The 20,162-nt window shown below is 44.6% G+C and overlaps 1 protein-coding gene across 2 annotated transcripts in view; it reads right to left on the bottom strand.

Annotated features, from left to right (window-relative positions):
• Positions 1-2,659: 2,659 nt before the first annotated feature.
• Positions 2,660-20,162, bottom strand: part of Adgra3 (adhesion G protein-coupled receptor A3) — a 98,101-nt gene continuing 80,598 nt past the window's right edge. For both annotated transcript variants that reach the window (XM_038323600.1, XM_038323608.1), the window contains 5 exons: positions 18,298-18,422; positions 17,040-17,163; positions 8,801-8,946; positions 4,677-4,772; positions 2,660-4,547 (listed from right to left, as the gene is read on the bottom strand). In XM_038323600.1, coding sequence (XP_038179528.1) covers positions 3,305-4,547; positions 4,677-4,772; positions 8,801-8,946; positions 17,040-17,163; positions 18,298-18,422 — 1,734 coding nt within the window. In that variant the 3' untranslated portion in view covers positions 2,660-3,304. The remainder of the gene's footprint in view (positions 4,548-4,676; positions 4,773-8,800; positions 8,947-17,039; positions 17,164-18,297; positions 18,423-20,162) is intronic.

Genomic DNA, 20,162 nt, shown 5'->3' with positions numbered 1-20,162 from the left:
TATGAATTCAATTCATGAAACACACAAGTCAGAATTAGCATTATTCCTCCAGAATGAGCCCAATCAGCATCTAGACATATCTTCCCATTTACATCAACCATTTATATAAATAAACTGAACATGATTATGCTGCTATGGATATGCAAAATAGCACCAAGCTGGAAATCAGCTAATCGCCCATTAATCATCTGAAATACTAAACACATTTGCTTTAGCATTTGATTCCGGCAGTTAAATGCAAAAGAACTCATACAAAGACCATCTTTCTAACACTTAAGTTAAAAAGTAGGTCACTAGAACCCTGAGTTATGTAAATACAGATAAACAGTATGGAATATGGGGTTGGCAAGATGGCTCAAGGCTGTAAAGAACTCGTCACTAAATCAGACAACCTGAGTTTGACACCCTGGGCCTACAGGGTGGAAGGAAAGAATCAACTCCTAAAGCTTCTCTGACTTCCACTCATGCCATCTCAACACAAAATAAAATGCAATAAAGTATATACAGTATTATAACTCTTGTTATATGGCATGGTTTAAAGATTTACTTTCATGGAATAAAATAAGCAATTGTATTTCCCTAAATATTACCAACTATGCTCCAAAATAAAACTCAGAGCAACTAAAATGTGTGTGTAGTCTGATGAAATTATACATAGCAACCTCCCATAGAACCAAAGGTGGCACTAAGTACAAGAGCTTCACCATTAGAAATGACATTTTCTAATCTCTCATCCCAGAGATAGCATAATTTAGCAAAAATCCAAAGCCTCGGAAATTTGTCAATCTCAGTTGTCAAATCTTTTTAATAAGAAAAATGAAGTGCTGACCTCCATCTAAGAATGAATTACCTGTTAAAAGGTTACAATTCTATGAAAAATAAAGAAATTTCAGCCAGCAACTATAAATCATGAATGAAAAAAATGGGGGTAAGCGGAATGCATTATTCATACCTTATACACGAACATCAAATTTTAATTCCATCAAATACAAAGAATGCAGAAAGCCAACACTCATCCCTTTCCATGTGGTAACAACCTTCCCCACTTAGGCCAGTGTATCTGAGCACTGAGTGCAGAGCCAAGACTGTCAATCAATACTGAAATCTTCCACAGCACGCAGAGTAGGCAGTGGGAGAAGGTACCCAAGGTCATCCTTAGCTACACACACGCAGAACTCAAGGTGAACCGGAACTATATGACATAACACACTAGTTCAAGAAAAAACAAAACCCAATTGAAAAAGTAGAAGCTCCATTTTCTCCAATTGCACGGCTTCTTTTATAATCCCTCCTTCCTGTTGCTTAAAGAAGGTTGGTTAAATTAGGAACACCCACTGAACTGCAAGTGAATTGCCTCTTGTTTCTGACGGAGAGCTAGAGAAGGAACAACAGTGGCGTTCTCATCATGAGCAGAGCAGCAACACAGAAAACCGGGCTGAGCACTAACCTCACACACTGAGGGATATCGGAAAAGCAAGCCTGGTAATAGGAAAAGAACCATTCACTGCTCTTCGGCTACGGTAGTTTTCCAATACTTGGCTGAAAAGCAGACAGACAGAGTGTGCCAACAGCAATCTCCTGGCCGCTTGCCTTGTTTCCCCGCCAGAAAGACATGCAATAAAGGCTTGAACAGAAGTGTCAGCTGTATTATCGCAAACCAAAGCCAGTTGTTTCTCCAGCTGCACACCATGACTATGAAGACTAGGTGCTGAGGGGTCGGTCTGGAATGCAGCTGAGGATGCCCGCAGTGATGAGAACAACACTGGTCTCTGTGGCCGACATCTAAGGGAAGCTGCTTGCCTCTTTTAGTACTTTCTTAACTATGTGCTGTTGAGTTTGATTGGATTCAAACTGGAGACTTCTATTGCTGAGTTATGTGATTTTTTTTTCCCAGCACCGTATTTCACAGAAAACGAACCTGGTAAGACTGGGTTCTGACAGCTAATGACAACTAATGATGTCTCTGTATCAGAATTGTTTCCCATTGCGAGGGAATAGAATGGCCAGTACTTTAGCATGGACCAAAAAGCACTTTCAGTTTGGCACAAAGCATAAATCAACATAGGGCTAATCTTGGAGACTCCACAGAGAATATGAGTCTCACATGCGAGCTTCATGTGTATTCAACAAAGAGCAGACATGCAGGACCCTCAGGCACACCAAAACAACCACTAAGAAAGTTAACTCACAGCCATGGATGTGACTTAGTTGGGAGAATACTTGCTCAGTGTTCAAAGCCCTGAGTCTGCGTCTCAACACTATATAAACTGGACCTGGTGCTATGGATCTGTCATTTCAGCAACTGGGAGGTGGAGGAAGAATAGGAGTTCAAGGTTATCCTCAGGTATATAGCAATCTGGAAGTCAACCTGAGACACATGAGCTCCCTGCAGGAGTAGAAAAGAAGAAAATGAAGAAAAGGAAAAAGAAAATAAAAGAAAGTTTAATTAAAATATAAACCATTGAGAAGCTATCGAAAATAACACCAATACGGTAAAAGTAATATGGTAAAATTATGCAATTTACACACAGGTTCCTACAGCATTCCCATTCTTAAAAACCATTCTGTGAGATCTTTTCAACCCTTATAACTTTTAAAACCATATTTATGAAACTTCAACTCAGAAATCCCTCAGACATAAACGCTTTAGTCAGTACAGTTGAGCCAACAGTATATATGATTATTTATTTATGCCTGATTCACCTTGAAAAGACACTACAAAAACATTATTAAAATCGAGCTAAAAATGCTCTTAGCATGTAGTACATTTATTTATTTGTGTGTATGTATAGGGGAGGGTGGAGGCACCTATGGACCAGGGGATCACTTAGGAGACTTCTCTATCCACCTAAGGGCGCTAGGTTTACAACTCACAAACTAACAGACTTGGAGACCAGCGCCAGTAACCCAAGGAGCTGTCTTACCAGCTCCGAAAATGCTCTGCGAGATGTAAAAGTAAACCATCGGCACAAAACCAAACTCCTATTTATTTCATTAAATACAAGCCTGAAATGTTAAGTAGACAGAGCAATCTCTAACAAATTATAGTTTCAACTTCCAAAATATCGTATTGGTGCTTTGACAAGTCAAACAAGGTTTTAAAGAATTTTTTTTTTTTTAATTTTTGATGGGGAGGGGGTGACAGTTGAGGAATATAAAATTAGTAAATCCCAAAGCTCACAAGCATATTTGGATGTTCTGAATCCCTAAGGCGGCTGTAAACAGTTTGTCTCTAAGAGTTCGTAGCTTAAAGGAATGTGAGTGTCACATTTGGACCGACTCTGGGTCGGAAGCCCCCGCAAGGCTACACAGTCGTTTCGTGTTTCCATAGTCCGGTCCTCACATTACCAGTACTGTCAGTAGCTAGCAAGGCTCCCTCCTGCGCATTGCTCTTAACTGGTCCGTTCTGCACGGCTAAATTCAGCCCGTAAGATTTCTGCTGACTTTCAAGGTCAGCTGCAGTTGGCTTCCTCGGCATCTCCTTCTTACTACTAGTTGAAACAGGCTTTTCAACATTCCGGCTGCTTTTGGGAAGTGTGCTACAGGCATCACTGCTGTCTTGTTGGGGTGGGTTGTACTGTCTCTCTCTATAGGCTAAATAAGCTCTCCGACTCCTCGAGTGTCCTTCATTGTTTCCTGACCGGCTCTTAGGTAAGCCATTCTGCATGCTTCCTTCCACGCTCGTTGGGACGTCATAGGCGTACTCCCGCAGGACTGTGAGTCTGCTGGCCCGGTGTCCTTTACTTCGATTTTTATGGTGGCGGTTTGGGTGCATATTTGTTCGAAACTGCACATCTAAAGGAGCCACATGCATTTTAATGTCGTTATCCATTGAGTGTTCTGTCAGACTGTTATCCAGCTGCGGTGCAGCATTCACAGGTAAGGCATTGCTGTGGTACTGCGCTGCGGCAGCCTGCAAGTTCGTCAGCTTGCAGCCCTGAGAAGAGTTTTTGAAGCTGGATGCACTTTTGTTGGTGCACGAAGACTCTGCACTGCTATTGGTGCACTTGGGTGCCTCTCCATTAGTACCGCTCGAGTTGGGGGGCTGGACGTTGACTTGCATTGAGTATGAGCTCCGCCCTGGGCAGCACATCATGATCCAGGCAAGTCTCACGTCCTCCCTGTTGACGCAATGGTGCACCATAATGAAGGCACTGAAACTCAAACACGCGGCTCCGAAAAAGAAGCTGAAAACCAAGTCCAAAGGGTAATACAAAGAAACAGCCATGGCCCCAAACATCCACAAGGCCACATACAAGAGCAAAGTAAGGCTGGCTCCCAAAAGCTGAGACTGAAAACTGTGCTCATTTTCCAACGTGGACGTCGAGATGAGAGACAAAGACATGGAGTCCTGATGATTTATTTCACCATTTTCGTTGGCTGCCAATCTCTGCTGCTCCTCTGTGGGCTCCTTGAGCTCATATTTGCGCTCAGGGTGTCTTTTTAACTGAATAAATATGCTTAGAAAGTACATACAGTTTACAAAAGTAATGAAACTGGCAGGTCCATAGAAGGCTCCCAAGGACGGTTCCCAGGCCATCCAGCAACTAGGAGAGAACACAGGGAATGAGTTTAGACACTCTGTATTTCAAAGCACTTAGGAGCTGCCACCAACTATGGTGCCTACAAACTGCTCCAGAAGCAGTGGGCTCGGGCGTACAGAGAACAGTACTCACTAGGGTGCACCAGGCCGGCTGCCGTAGTTCTTGATGTTCGCTGCTGCAGTGATGCCACACACTATGATGGGGATCCCGCCACCAATCAGGTAGAACCTAGGAGGGACAGTGGCTTATTATCCTGTCTATAAGGCACACGACTTACTACGACATTGAAACACTTCACAGGTCAGTCTGGAGAGGCTAATTACCCTCATTCCAGGAACACACTGCGACAACCTTCAGTAATTGCTTTTTTAAATGACTCCCCACCCCCTTTTTGACATTTTTGTTCTGCCATGCTTTTTTGTTGACTTGTTTCTTTTGCAGAAAGGCTCTGAGCTGAAGAAAGCTGATCAGCTGCTGCCCCCCTGTGGCCAGGCGGAAGAACACTTGGGTCTAGGTAAGGCTTTAGTTGGTAGTGTTTTCAGGAAAGAGGCTTCCCCTAAATTCAGTTGGTGAACCAAAAATGTCAGTCTGTGACACAGCAACTTTTAAGAGTCACACACATAAAATATAGTGATGTGTTAGAACTTGGTTCATGCTCAACCAAGACCTCTACCACAAACTGAGAACAGGGAGGGCATCAGGACCCCAGAAGCTTCCAGAGTACAAAAACCTGTCTCTTTCCCCATGGAGCAAACAGTTGAAAATAAAAACAAGGAAAGGAAGAGAGAGCGCTCTGTTGATAAAGACTGTCTTCTAAGTAGGAGAGCCTACGTTTGATCCCTGGCACGCATGTAAAAGCTGGGCATGGTGGCACACACTTCTAATTCCCATGCTATTGAGCTGGAAGCAGAGAACCTGTGGTATACTGGCCAATTAGTCAAGCCTTATTCCTGAGGATGACACTCACAACTGTCCTCTGGCCTCTACACACACCGACACGCACACGCAAACATATAAACACAATCATAAATTAGTTTTGTTTAAGGAACTGTGGTAGACAAGGCACTGATAATCCTGCCAAGAAAAGCTTCGTTTGTAGCCAGGGCATCTGAATTCTCCAACCCACTAAAAAGGCTTTGCTGTCCCAGGTCGAGATCACCCAGGACAGCCAGAAGCCTGTATTACCCGTTCCTGAAAAGCTGCTCTAAATCATGGGTGGCCCATGTGAAAAGCATGTCTGAAACATTTTCTTCATCATACTCAGTTACAAGTATCTCAAATATGACGTCAGTTTGCTGACGTCACGAGCTGCCCTGGAAGTCTGGAACCATGCCTTCCACGGTTCACTTACAGTGAATGCCAAGAGCTGTGGCCCTCCTGTTCCTGCCACACCAATTCCCGCCGGCTTTCCTTGAAAACAGTCTTCCTTTTGCATTTGCTTTACCTCACTACCCCTCCTGTAATGTCCTGTTAACAGTCCCTCACTTGCAGCTATGGGTCTTCAGGTCTTCTTCACTTTCTCTTCTGCTCTGCTTATACACATGCTCAAGTGTCTCCATCTTCTGTCTTTTCCTGCCTGAACTACTTTCTACTGTCTCTCTGTCACACCCACGGGCGCACGTACCATCACCTGCCTCATTTCCCACTTACAGTGATGCACCAGCTGACCCTGCATGCAGCAGCACAGTGACGCACCAGCTGACCCTCCGTGCAGCAGCATTGTGATGCACCAGCTGTCCCTGCATGCAGCAGCATTGTGATGCACCAGCTGACCCTCCGTGCAGCATCACTGTGATGCACCAGCTTCCCCCGCATGCAGCAGCACCGTGATGCACCAGCTGTCCCTGCATGCAGCAGCACAGTGACGCACCAGCTGTCCCTGCATGCAGCAGCACCGTGATGCACCAGCTGTCCCTGCATGCAGCAGCACAGTGATGCACCAGCTGTTCCTGCATGCAGCAGCACAGTGACGCACCAGCTGACCCTCCGTGCAGCAGCATTGTGATGCACCAGCTGTCCCTGCATGCAGCAGCATTGTGATGCACCAGCTGACCCTCCGTGCAGCATCACTGTGATGCACCAGCTTCCCCCGCATGCAGCAGCACCGTGATGCACCAGCTGCCCTGGCATTCAGCAGCACTGTTACACCAGCTGACCCTCCGTGCAGCAGCATTGTGATGCACCAGCTGACCCTCCGTGCAGCAGCATTGTGACGCACCAGCTGACCCTCCGTGCAGCAGCATTGTGATGCACCAGCTGCCCTTGCATGCAGCAGCACTGTGAGCACCAGCTGCCCTTGCATGCAGCAGCACTTGCTAGGTGCCTTAACCGAGTCCAAGACTCAGAGCAAGGAGAGCAAGCAGCAGCCTTACATGCAGGAAGCAGAGGGAATACTTATTGGCCATTGCAGGGGCAGGGTATCCTAGGATTTGGATCTCATGGTGCTTTTCCTTAAAGCTTCGTGCTTTTCTTAGAACCCAGAGGAAGAATGGTGGAGGATGGGATTTGCCAGACTCTCACTCAGCTAAGTCAACATTCTTCGCACAATGACAGGTACCTGTCCTCATCCTTTGGTGACTGCACACTGAGTGAGCAAACTGATGGGCTCTGGAGCTACCTACCCTGCCTGGTGTTTTCTTCCATTTCTTCCCCAGCCCACCCAGTGAAAACAGATGCGGCCCAGGATCACTACACTTCTAACTCCTCCCTAGACCTTGTTCACTATCAGGGCTTCGGTGCGAGCAGCACGTGGAGCTGAAGTGGATTGAGCACTGGTAAGCCTCCTCATGCCCACCCCAATACCCTTCCACCACAGCTACTTTTCCTGCTGCATTTGCAGCTGAAGGAAACGCCACCTGCAGAGATGGCCAACTCACAGGAGCCATCCTGACTCCTTCACTTTTCTGACCATCACACGCTTCAATCCAAGGCCAACCCCTCGCCAGTCCCACAGACGCTGCCCCACACATTGAGCGTACACACTCTGGCTTCAATTCTCAGGGACAACCCCGGTGACTCATTGACATTTCCTATTTTCAAGCATCCCAATTTTACTCCACACTAACGCCACACTGTCGTAAAATGACACGGTGAGACCACCTTCCGAGTTAAAGACTTCCTGCAGCCATACATATTTTAATAGGACTTATTTACTGTGCAGCTCTTTGCTCTGTACTGCAACAATCCATTCCTGGAAGAGGCAGGCATCCTCAAGAATATACAAAACTCATAAAGTTTACAGAACTTACACGACTTACAGGTAAGTTCCTTGAGGTACGACAGGCAGTAAGGGATCCCTAAAGCAGAGCGAACTCTCCAATAAGTAGCCGCCTGCCAGTTCCACATAAATTCAATCACGTAGCTTTCCTATGCTGGGGTGGGACAGTTGTGACACTGCTGTCCAAGTCACCCATGCTCATGGAGGTAAATCTAACAAATGCACTAGTTCCCCCAGGATGGACTTAAATCATTTATTTGGTTTCTCACTGACTTCTACCTGATGTGAATAAAAAAAAATTTAAAAAAAAGACTCGCTAGGACAATTAACCTCAAAGCCCCCCACCAGACAACTACCGCCTGAATTCTTGCTCCTCCAGGCCACAGGCTCAGCATCTACAGGTCTCGGCTTCCTCTGTTCATTCTCTTATTTACAGGGGACCTCTACCACTACCTTAACCCCAAAGCCAGGCTCATGACAGTGGCTCGGCATGTGCCCACCTCCCACATGAGTGGCTTTTCTTTGTATGTGCAATTCTCTACTTTCAAGAGGCCCGAGCAGGTATTCCACAGTCCACAGCCAGTTCTGCAGACACAGGGGGAGGGGAGTGTCAGCCTTCTGTGACCCCACTCACGGCTGACGGCTCTGCTCATCCAGCACCATCCATCCATTTACAACTCTTCTTATTACAATGGGCAGGAAGGATCTATGACTCCAAACTCATTTTGTCTTTTGTAGGGAGAAGAAATTAATTCTTGAGATTAAGATCAATGACACATGACCTCAAAAAAATTCAAAAAGCTAATATTCCATAGAGCTGACAATGGAGCTAATCCCACCTCCGTGATCTGCAAGCAACCCACAGTGGAGACGTAGATGCTGATAACACTCACGGCCAGTCAGTCTGGCTTACGAGTCCTTCCTTTGACCTCTAAAAGCCACACCAGTGTTTCTTGCTGTTACAACTTATGATTGTGCTTCAACTAAAGCAAACACAATAATTAATGAACACTTGATATACAACAAAGGTTCAGTATACCTGAGCATTGGTCGTGGGGGAGCGGGTGGCTCATCAGGATCCTGGCATCTCTTAGCTTTTTTAGTGACTTGTTTATAGATGTTTCTAGCAGTGACTCCAACCCACAACACCGTGGCAAGGGTTGAATAATGAAGAATGATCCCAACCTATAAGGAAGATTGGACAACATATGAAAATTAAAAGGAGAACTGTTTTCTCAAGTCTGATTCAAAAGCATATGAAGGTATATTGTAATCGACTCCTTTTCATGCTCACCAAGAAATTAAGGCTGTTAACAGATAATGTAATTTATCAGTTCATCTTCTAACTGTCACAGAAAGAAAAAGCAGAGAAGACGGCGGCAACGGGAAAACAACAGCACATAGTACGTTCTTGAGAAAGATACCTGGGCTCTGATTGAGAGCCAGGAATTCACCAACAAACAGCACTAGAGACCGAATGGGCACAAAACCAAGGGCACAGTAAGCACCTGACAGTGTAGCTGCGATGCAGTACATGACACAGATTAAACTCATTTGTTAGTGACGACAGGAAGTATGCTGTTCACATGACCTGTTGCATGGCCTCTGGCTGAGGATGAAATTCTAGATCATGATGAAAGGGGACACAAGCCTTGGAACTTTTTTTTCTTTTAAAGAAAAAAAAAAAAAAACACTCCATATCACCAGAGAAAGGACAGTATCTAGAATGCTCTCTTTCATGAGATAGGAGTAGAAGGTCAGACTAAGACTCAACCTGTAACCCAAAGTGGCCTATAACTCACTATGTAACCCATATTAGTCTTGAACTTGCAGCAATCCTCCTGGCTCAGCTTCCAGAGTGCTAGATTTATAAGCATGACATCATGGCTAGCTTTCTTAACTAATGCCTTGCTATCTTTTTTAATGGTTGTTGTTCTTGTTTCTTTGCTTCTTTTGGAGACAGGATGTCAAGATCCCCAGGCTAACTTCAGTATCACTGTGTGGTGGAGGATGACTCTGAACTCCTACAACCCCCTCGACCTCCTGGGCTCCAAAGTACAGGGTATTTCACCACACATGGTTTTACGTAGTGCCGAGGACTGAATCCTGGATCTGTACTTTCCTTCCCACAGTTACTACAGGTAAAGTTCTATAACTGGAAAACATCAAGAAAAATCTAAACCACGCTGACACTGCCAAGCCAAGGTCAGCAACAAAAGAACAAGAGCCGATCTGCAGCTAAAGCTCAGGGGCACAAAAGCCCCCATGGCTCTTAACCAGGAGAGTCTCTGCCCAGAATAAACCCTGCAGACTGGAAGTACCAGGACAGGGCATCCTGATTAGCTGAACTAGAAAAGTCAGAAGTCGTGGAGATCTCCGAGGGATAGAAATAGCTCCTTGGTTCCCATCAGTTTTGCTGACTTGTTAGGAAAGCCAAGTTCATAGATTAAAAATGACATACCCCTTTGTGCTACCCGAAGTCACACTAAGAACCTTAAGTAAAAATAGCGTAAGTAAATTTGCCGCATAGAAACCAGTATATTCAAGAGGAATCGCTGAGCTTTTACTCAAAATGATAGGGTTTTTTTTTTTTTTTTAATTGCTGGAGAAGCAGAACTGTTAAATACAGTAAGTGGTAAACATTTCAAAACAGGGGCAAGGCAGAAACTTCTAAGGAGGGAAAAAAAGAGTTAGAAATACTATAGAAAACTATTTTTTTTTTTTTTTTTTTTTTTTTTTTTTTTTTTTGGTTTTTCAAGACAGGGTTTCTCTGCAGCTTTTTTTTTTTAGAGCCTGTCCTGGACCTAGCTCTTGTAGACCAGGCTGGCCTCGAACTCACAGAGATCCGCCTGCCTCTGCCTCCCGAGTGCTGGGATTAAAGGTGGCGTGCACCACCACTGCCCGGCTTCTATAGTATTTCTAAATTTCCACAAAAGTGTTCGTTCTTCAGAATACTTTACACTAAAACGATTATGAAAATAGAAGCATTCAGCGAGTCACATAACAAATCATCAATCCTCAAGAACCAGGAAAACAGAACTGAGACCCAGGAGAGAAGCTTCCTGGTTGTGTGGTACTTTCCATCCAGCACTTGGGCAGTGCATAAAGTACAACCCAACTACATCGGAGAGCTGGAAATTTTCTAAACAGCTTAGAAACAAGTAATCCACGGGGCATGTAAAGGGCTCATTAAAAGTAACATGTCATTACTGAAGAAAGTTACCTTGGACCACAGAGAAACACTACTGTGAAAGTTTGAGGACCAGAGTTTAGATCTCCAGAACCCAAAAGAAAGCTGAGTGGGCATGGCAGTCACCTGTGCTCCCAGCACTCAAGAGATAGATGATCCCTAGAACAAGCGAGTTAGATGGACCAAGGAGCCATGTCAGTGCGCTTCAGGCTCTGAGAGAGACCCTATCTTAATAATAATAATAATAATAATAATAATAATAATAATAATAATAATAATGAGTAGAAAGTAAAACAGAAAGAATATCAACTTTGGGCCTCTACACACAGGGGGACAATGTTCACACACACAAGCAATTGTGGGGGCGTGGAGAAGAACAGTTATTTCCACACTACATACGGGTATAAAAGTATGCTCCTCAGGGCTGGAAGCTGGGGAACACTGCTCTTGCACAGGAACCAGGCTCTCTTCCCAGCACCCATGTTGAGTGGTTGATGACAACTGTCTCTAACTCAGTTTCAGGGGACCCAATAACTCTGGCCCCTGTGGGCATCAGCCTCATACGTACATCCCCCAAAACACACATACATGCAGACACATAATTTAAAACGTAATTAAATCTTACATAAGCAGGAGTAAGCCCCACTTATATTACTCATGTAGTAATTTATACTCTGAAATACTTAAGCCGCTTTTTAAACTAAGTCACTGTAGTATAAATGTACTGTAGCAGACGCAAAAATCACCAGTATGATGAGTATAATCATATGTGAACAGGCAAAAATTAAAAGAAACGGCTTCTGGGCTGTGGTGTACACCTTTAATTCAAGTGGATCTCTGTGAGTTTGAAGCTAGAATGGTCTAAAGAGGGAGTTCCAGGATAGGCTTCAGAAATTACACAGAGAAACCCTGTCTTGAAGAACCAAAAAAAGAAGAGAGAAAAGAGAGAAAGACTGAAAGAAAGGATAGAATAGAATAAAATAAATAGCTTCCAGTAGTGATAGTCACATGGCCACAAATAAATCTCCATAAGCTGTCTGACTTATGGCTCCTAGCATCACTTCAGCTCAGCATTACTAACCGGAAGCTGCAGGACCAAGGTCCCCTGAAGCCAACAGGCTCTTCACACAGGTGTGAGGGTCTACAATGCCCTGGGCCTTAGCAGAGCACAGTAATGGAGGTGGGGAGATCACATCACACCGTTCAGCATTTAATTAGTCTCTGCTGTGACACACCACTAGTGAGTGATCTGGCGGGCACTTTATTTCTACACAATCAGTTTGCACAGTTACATAACAGGCAGAACAGGCCTCCTAGGGTGAAGAGAAAAGTCAGACACAGGCGCAAGTAGACAGCTCTCCCTGCTTTCTGATTAGATTTCCCCTTCTGGCTCTCCCAGGCGAGCGCAGCACATCTCCAGATAACAGATGTAAAAGGACACTGGAGAAGGACAGCTGGCACTGTATTTGTAGATAATCATGGGACAGCAGAGCAACCAAAGTCCATCCCTTAACACAAAGCTAAGAAAACCAAAGGCAGAGAATGAACAATCAAGCAATGGCCCAGTGGTACATAGTGAACTAGAACACAGATTCCTCTCAACTCTGGGACAGGCCCCTTCTACCTCCCTCTTTGCTTCCTCCAGCTCATTCTGAAAATCAGTAAAAGGCAGCAGAAAACTGGAACTGATCTAGGAAGCCAGCAGCTGGCACCTCTAACACTCTCTACCAATCTCTGTGGGACAGAATTGTAGGCACCACCATCCCATGGGTAAAGTATGCGATTCCTGAAAGGGGGAAGAAAGAGCTGCATAAATTACGTGCATATGCAAAACGGCACCTAAAAAAATGAACACATCAGGGCTCAGTGACTGGGTGGTTGGTCCACTCTGAGACTGTCAAGTCCAAAGGAAAATGGCTAACTGGGATGCCTGTAGCATCCTCAAGTCCATGCTGGCCTGCTGGCTTTCTCGGTGCCACAACTACCTGCGGCTCTTCTCACCTGATCCTCTACTCTAAGTGTCTCCAGCTCATGAGCATCCCTTCCCTCAGCTTCTCATTCCTATATAACCCAGTCATCTCTGCCAAGAGCTCTTCTAGTGCTCTCTTTAGTCTCCCTCTCTTGGCTGCCTTGGCTGGCACGCTCTTCCTCTTCCCCTCTCACGCTCCCCTTCTCTTTCACCTCTCTTGAAAGCACAGTCTGCTGGCCATGTTCTGTATCCTTTCTCTCTCTCCTCTGGACTTTTTATTGGAAAACCCTCTTCTCAACCACACCTTGGAGTGGTCATGTTCTTAGTTTATACATCTGGTGCCAAAACAGTTTATACAGAGACAGGGTCTCACTGTGCTGGCCTGGAACTCACTGTGCAAACTAGGTTGGCCTTGAACTCAAGAGACTTATTCACCTCTCCCTCTCAGGCGCTTAAATGGAAGGCATGCCTAGCAGCGTTTTAGAGTTGGAAGAACATAAGGGCCATGCTAATTTAGCCAGCCTGACCCATATTTTACAGGAGAAATACCGACGCCTCAGCTAGGGTGAGAGACTAGTACAAGTGGATGAGGCAGGCACAGAACGACTCCCTACCCACCAGGACCTGGAACGCCGCACTCCTCATGCTCCTCCCAGACCAACCAATGGAATCCTGTTACAATGCAAGAGTAAAGCAAGGAGCCTTGAGTCATGAGTGCCAGACAAATGCTGCCTCGTCTGCTACACACTGAGAGCGTCCTTTAGAAACCTTTAACTGGAGCGTTTGTTCTGAGGTACTGGGAAGTCCATGCAATCCCTCTCCTCTTCATTGTAGAGAGATAATAAAACCCCATTTGGTCATTTTTACAATGGTCTTTTCCTATTCATTTCCTTAATGAATAAATTAACGTGTCTGCTTCAGGAAACCAAGAAGCACTTGGGGATGAAATTGAAGACAGTTGAATCAATGTGTGTGGCCAGTTCTACTTACAGGAAATATGCTCGTCAAGGCCAGGGGCTTAGTTTCTATCCTCAAACACAGGCTGCTTCTTCTTTTTTTATTTTTTAAAGTAATTGTAGAGCACCTACTATGGGTCAGATCCTGTGTTGGTTCCTCGATAAATGTGGACGAACCAAACTGATACAATTCTCACCTAGGGTAAAGTTAAGAATCCCGTGGCAGCTTAGAGTCCAGAGAAAAGGGAAGGTAATTAGGGTTATAGCAAGCCCTGATCATGGGAGATGAGGGACAATATCTCTAAAACTGTTACTGATAGTGCCTTCCATGAAAGCCAGAAGCAGTGGCATGAATAGGGTAGGAGCAAGAACAAAGAAGCTGTCTTCTGTCTGTGCACTGTGCTGATCCCAGGCTGATTACCCGAAAATACACTTTCAAGGGCAGAGGTATGGCTGACACAAACACATCACACTGCCAAGCTGTGACTGTGTCAACAACACAGGGAGCAGCACTAGATAACACTTACTGAGAAGTCAGTACAAGCCTGCTGCTACCACTAAAACTCAGACACTGAGTCTTCGCAGCAATTCTTATAAACACTCAAATACTTTAAGCTAGTTCTCAGGAATGCCATGATGAATTTATCACCCACAGGCCATAACACAACATGACTGGGCCAAGCATGGCCTCTGTCTGTGTTAATAAATTTGTTCATCATGTAATAATCATCCAAAAGTCCACCAGTAAGTAAAATGCAGACTTGACACCAACCCGATCTAACCACATAACCCCCATTCAAGGTACCATCACCCTCTATTCTTGCTCTTCCATTTTCTCCCATCTGCCTATCCTTGCTGAACGTAGGTTACGTTCATCATTTTTATCATAATAAGAAGAGCTATCAGTGTGAATATGACTTCTCAGCCTGCTTTTACCTAAGCCTCGCTGGCTGCGTTCTTCGCTATTCACTGCAGGCCTAAGTTTCCCACTGTCTGTTGCAGGCACTCATTCAGTTCCTCCCAGGTTCCTGCTACTGAATGTAACACTCCATGAATATTCATACCCATGTGTATCCTCCCACCCACATGAGCAAGGTCATGAAACCTACGAGGGAAACTGCGGGCTCCAGTGGTTTGCAAACCTTTATTTCCCAAGGTAAAGCCTCACAGGATATGTCTACTCACATTCGAATCAACAGCATACACAGGATCCTGGGATCCCCGTATCCACCAGCCATACCTGTGGATTCAGTGTACGTGCTCAGACTGAGAGCAGAGAGAAAAAGGAGCAGACAGGGCATGGCCAGAGCTATCTGTGAGAGAAGGGAATACAGCAAAGGTGGGGAGAGGAAAACCTTGTCATTATAAATGGGACAGAGGAACTGAAATGACCTGGGGCCAGGAAGAACACATGGGGGCTTTGAAGTGTCTAACAGGTACTTGTGAATAAGGACTGAGGGGGTCTGGAGACCAGCATGGGCTTGGATATGCCACCATATGTATATGTCATTGTTGGATCATCTGTCCCTTCTGCCAGAGACAAGGGAAATAATTCCTTTTGGCAGCCGGGAAACTGTTTTATAAATTCCTGAGGAATGCTGGCTTTTATCTAACTACGAGAAGTCCTTCTAGTCCATCTTGAGCTTATTTTTCTGGACATATGTCCTTCCTGAGACTTAACCTACTCATCTCCAGTGCCATGCCCGCACAGCTGCCATGCTGGTACTGAAAGCTCCATATTCAATGTTTTCTCTTACAGAGCTGCCTTGGTCATGGTGGGTTTTTTTGAGGGGGAGGGCTGGCCTTAAACTCACAGAGATCTGCCTACCTCTATAAGTGCTAGCATTAAAGGTGTGAGCTGCTATGCCCAACTGGTCATATTGTCTTAAGACAGTAATAAGAAAGTAACCAAGACATCATGTCTGCATACTGGCATAAGACTGTTGTACATTAAGGTCATAGTTAGTCTTTTCTAAGCTTTCTAGTAATACGTGTGTGAATTATTTTTGTTTTTTAACATATACAGTCACATCATCCAACAATTCAACTATCACCCCAATTTGCAGGTAATAAGACAGATGCACTGACTATGGAGTCAGGATTTCAAACTGATATTTATATTCTATGTTCACTGCAGCTTTACAATAGCCAAAGGGGTAGAAATGGTTCCTAAGTGCTTATAACGAATACAAAAAGGCCCTAAAATGGAATATTATTAGACAATAATAAAGAAGGAAATTGTGTCATGCTCAACCACAAAAACTTTAAGGACATTATACAATGGTAGAACGTTCCATAACCCTGGTAGTCAAAGACCATGAAGCGAGGGCGGGGGGGGGGGGGGGGGGGGGGGGGGGGGACACCTGCTAGCTGTTGGAGGAACAAGAATACAGGAGCAGCTGCTGGGTGGGTACAGAAGGGATTCCCAGAGTTACATGAAGCAGGAAGTTTCCCACAGAAGATGCAGGGGCAGTAGTGCAGTATGTACAGCACACCTGTGGATTATGCACTGGGGGCAGATTTCACATGCTGTGCTTTATGTCCCAATTTCAAAACAGGCCAACAAACTGCCCCCACAATACAGAACTGAGATGCAAATCCACATAGTCTGACTCGCCATTATTCTTAGGTAAGCAATGTACAAATAAAGAAATAAAACTACATTATCTCCTATTCCTATGTGGAGAATAAGGTAACAATACCATACCTGAAAGGAAGAGGTAACAATGTAAATGCAAGAGTTAACTATTCAATTCTTTACATTTACCAAACCTAATGGGTTTCTTTGTGTTGCCCAATTCCTCTTGTTTTCACCAGTGGATTGAGCTATTTAAAATCTACAGTCAGAAAAAAATGCCATTTATCTTTCTTACTCAAAGGGACTTTATAAACATTTAAATGAACCATTAAGCACTGCAAAGGTTTGACAGATAACAGGCAATTGCCAAGGACAGAAACAAGCTTTTAGAGCTAGTCATTAGGCTGGGAATAGGTACTCAAAACCTCAAGAACCTTGGTAGATTGCTTAGTGGGCAGGCATTAGGCCGGGCTGCAGGTAAAGGGAAATCTCCAGGGAAACAAGTTTTTGTTTTACAGTTAACGAAAGTTATTTTCTAGAATCAAAATTATTTTTCCACCCTAAAACCTTTCAAGTTTGACTTACTGCTTGACAGACGCTGGCATTTCTGGTCTGGGTTATTCCTCCCACGAAGACCACGCAGGTCAGGAGAATATGAAAACACAAGTTCACGAGCATGTGCCAGCTCTTGAGACTGATCCGAATCAAGCTGTTGGGAGAGAGGAGGGTGAACAGCGGTCTGTGACGCTGGCAGCGCTCTGGCAAGCACCGAGGGGTTAAGTCCCGCTGCACAACAGGGAACACGTAAACACCTTGAATTTAAAAACCTTACTTACGGAACACATACTCTAAATACACATACACACAAACAATTTGAGGACCCATTTAACTTAACACTGTTTCTTAACATTTAGCCTTATGTATTAAAAAGACACATATGGCATCACAGCACCCACTAAAGCCATGCAAATTCTCCCCTGTTGGAAGACGGACAATTGGCACGGCACTAATGATATCTAAGAAGACTGGATATGTGCTCGGCTCTGTGAAGACGTCTGTAGTGTGCCCATGGGTTTGGGTCCTGATGGAGGCGGCTAGCACACACAACCTAAATGCCCAATGCCTTTCCTTCTGGCCTTTTGTAATGAAATGTTGAAGTCTTTCTTTCTTTTTCTTTTCTTTTTTTTTTTAATACAACAAAATCACCTTTTGTTTCCAAAGCAAATGTCAAGAAATGCCAGGCATGTCCAGCTTAAATAGGAAAATACGTTCTAGCAGAATCTTTTGTGAAGTGAGTTTCCTGTTTCACAAATCCTTTTAGTTCATTACTTCCAACCAGAAAGTGAGTTTCCAGAGCTGTGCCTCCAATTAACAGAACCGGAATCCTCTGCTAAAATGTCACCAACTTTCTTAAAAGTGCCATCCTTAAAGCTGTCACAGCATCGCAAAAGCTCCCAAAGACAGTCTACGACCTAGAGAGACCACTCTCCTTCAGGCCCTCCTGGAGTAACCTACACCTGCCACTTCAGCCTCTGACACACACGCCTCCATTCTCTTCCGGGTACCCCAGCAAACTGGAAAGAGGACAATGTCTTCAACAGAGAAGAGAGGGGATAACAAAATTCCGCAGGGCTGAAATTAGCTCCGGAGTCTCATGTAGTAACTCTTCACATCCCAGATGAGCATGGGAACGAAGACTTGTGTGCAGTCTATGAGCATGGGAATGAAGACTTGTGTGCAGTCTATGGTAAGCATCCTTACTTTGTAAGGGCACCATTGGCACCACAATAAAGTCCCCCTATCCAAGTGCACAGATCTGCAATGGCCAGGCGCACTCTCTTACCTGTGGTGGTACATGTAACTGATGATAACGGCCAGGAGACATAAGAGGAGAATGATGGCCGTAGAATAAATCACAGGATGCAGGAGACTGGCTGCTGGGGTATACAATTCTGACCCTGTCAGATCCTACAGGGACAAAAACGGTTTACAGATTGTTATGGACATTTAACTACTAGAAGTTTCTTGAATGTCTGAAACATGTTGTTGACTAAAACCTCTGGCCCTGACATCTATCTCTGTGTATCAATCCAAGGATGAATGTCCCTTGCTATAATAATAATAATAATAATAATAATAATAATAATAATAATAATAATAATAATAATAATAATAAAATAATAATTAATAATAATAATAATAGAGAAAGGGAGAGTTCATCTAGGCTCCCGGTTTCCGAGGATAAGAGTTCATCGTGGCTGGGAAGGCATGGCATGGCCATAGGAGCAGGCATCTGGCAGATCACACTTCCTGCACACACAGGAAGCAGAGAAAAACAGTAGGAAGTGAGGCGAGGGTATAAATGCTCAGTGCTACCCTAGAGATGTACTTCCTCCACCAAAGCTCTACCTCCTAAAAGTTCTATAACTTCCAAACAATGCCATCAACAAAGTACCCAGGGCTCAAATACATAAGCTTGGGAAGCTACAACTCATACAAACCAGCATGCCATCTATGGTTTGTATCATATGGACTTGTGATGCTCCGCCAGTCACCAGAACCTCAGCCTCGTCTCTGTGCTTAAAAAACAGGACAAATACTGCATACACTAAGTAAGAATACACAATGGTATCCCATAAGATTTTAATGATGCTTTTAATATGTAACACATTAACCAGCTTCCTGAAACAGTGACCAAAACAGCTAAGAAAAATCGTCTTACAAAGAGAAAAGTTTTCTCTGTCTAATGATTTCAGCCCTAACCACTTATTTCTCTATTGGGCCTAGAGTAGCATATCATAGAAGTACTCAGTAGATAAAGGTGCTTGCCTAATGTGGGCTAGGGTACAAAGGGGACATGAGGATCCTAACGTCCTTCACAGGAGCCCTTCAGTCACCTATTGGCCTCCCCGCTCCAACCCACTCTTCACCAGTTCCTTTATCTAGAGTGGGACAAGCTACTAACCCAAACCCTACGAGGTAGACCTTTGGGGGACAGTTATCTACACTGTACTTTTTGCATTTATTCTCTTGAGAGTTCATACATGTATACAATGTATCCTGATCATATCCATACCCTACACCTGTCTATCAAACTCCCCCACCCACTGTCTCCACCAACACAGTTCCTTCCCAAGTTTATAGCCTTTTAAAAGGATAAACTGCCGAGTCCAACGGTCACGTTCAACACTGGACTATGTCCTTACTAGTGCTCCACCGTGAGCAGGATCCCACAGGAGGTGATCACACAAAAGTATAGACTCGACCCTCCCTAACGCCTCTCACCACTTCACAGCCACCAGCTGAGACAACATGGCAGATGACAGTGTCTCCAAGGCAACAAAAACATCAGACATTAGGTTCAAGTTCCAAAACCACAGACAGATCAAATACGATGGAAGATGTGATTTCTGCCCTTGTAGGTCATAGCCACAGGGGGAAAGAAACAAGAGTCACTCACCAATGGCAGCAAGCCACTTCACACACACACACACACACACACACACACACACACACACACACACACACGTCCCAAGCATAACACGGACACTCTCTTGCTCACAAAGAGCAGGCATCTCAACTCCGCCTTCCTCAGACACCTGTACCCTTGGCCGTATGTGGCATGGGTCAATCTATAGACCCACCAGGTCTCCCTACTACATTCTCCTTCCACAGTGGTTCCTGGGGGTACGAAATGGTGGCTGGAAG

The sequence above is a fragment of the Arvicola amphibius genome, chromosome 1 (genome assembly GCF_903992535.2).
Source record: "Arvicola amphibius chromosome 1, mArvAmp1.2, whole genome shotgun sequence".
Lineage (NCBI taxonomy): Eukaryota > Metazoa > Chordata > Mammalia > Rodentia > Cricetidae > Arvicola > Arvicola amphibius.
This window is presented reverse-complemented; position numbering and strand designations above follow the sequence as displayed.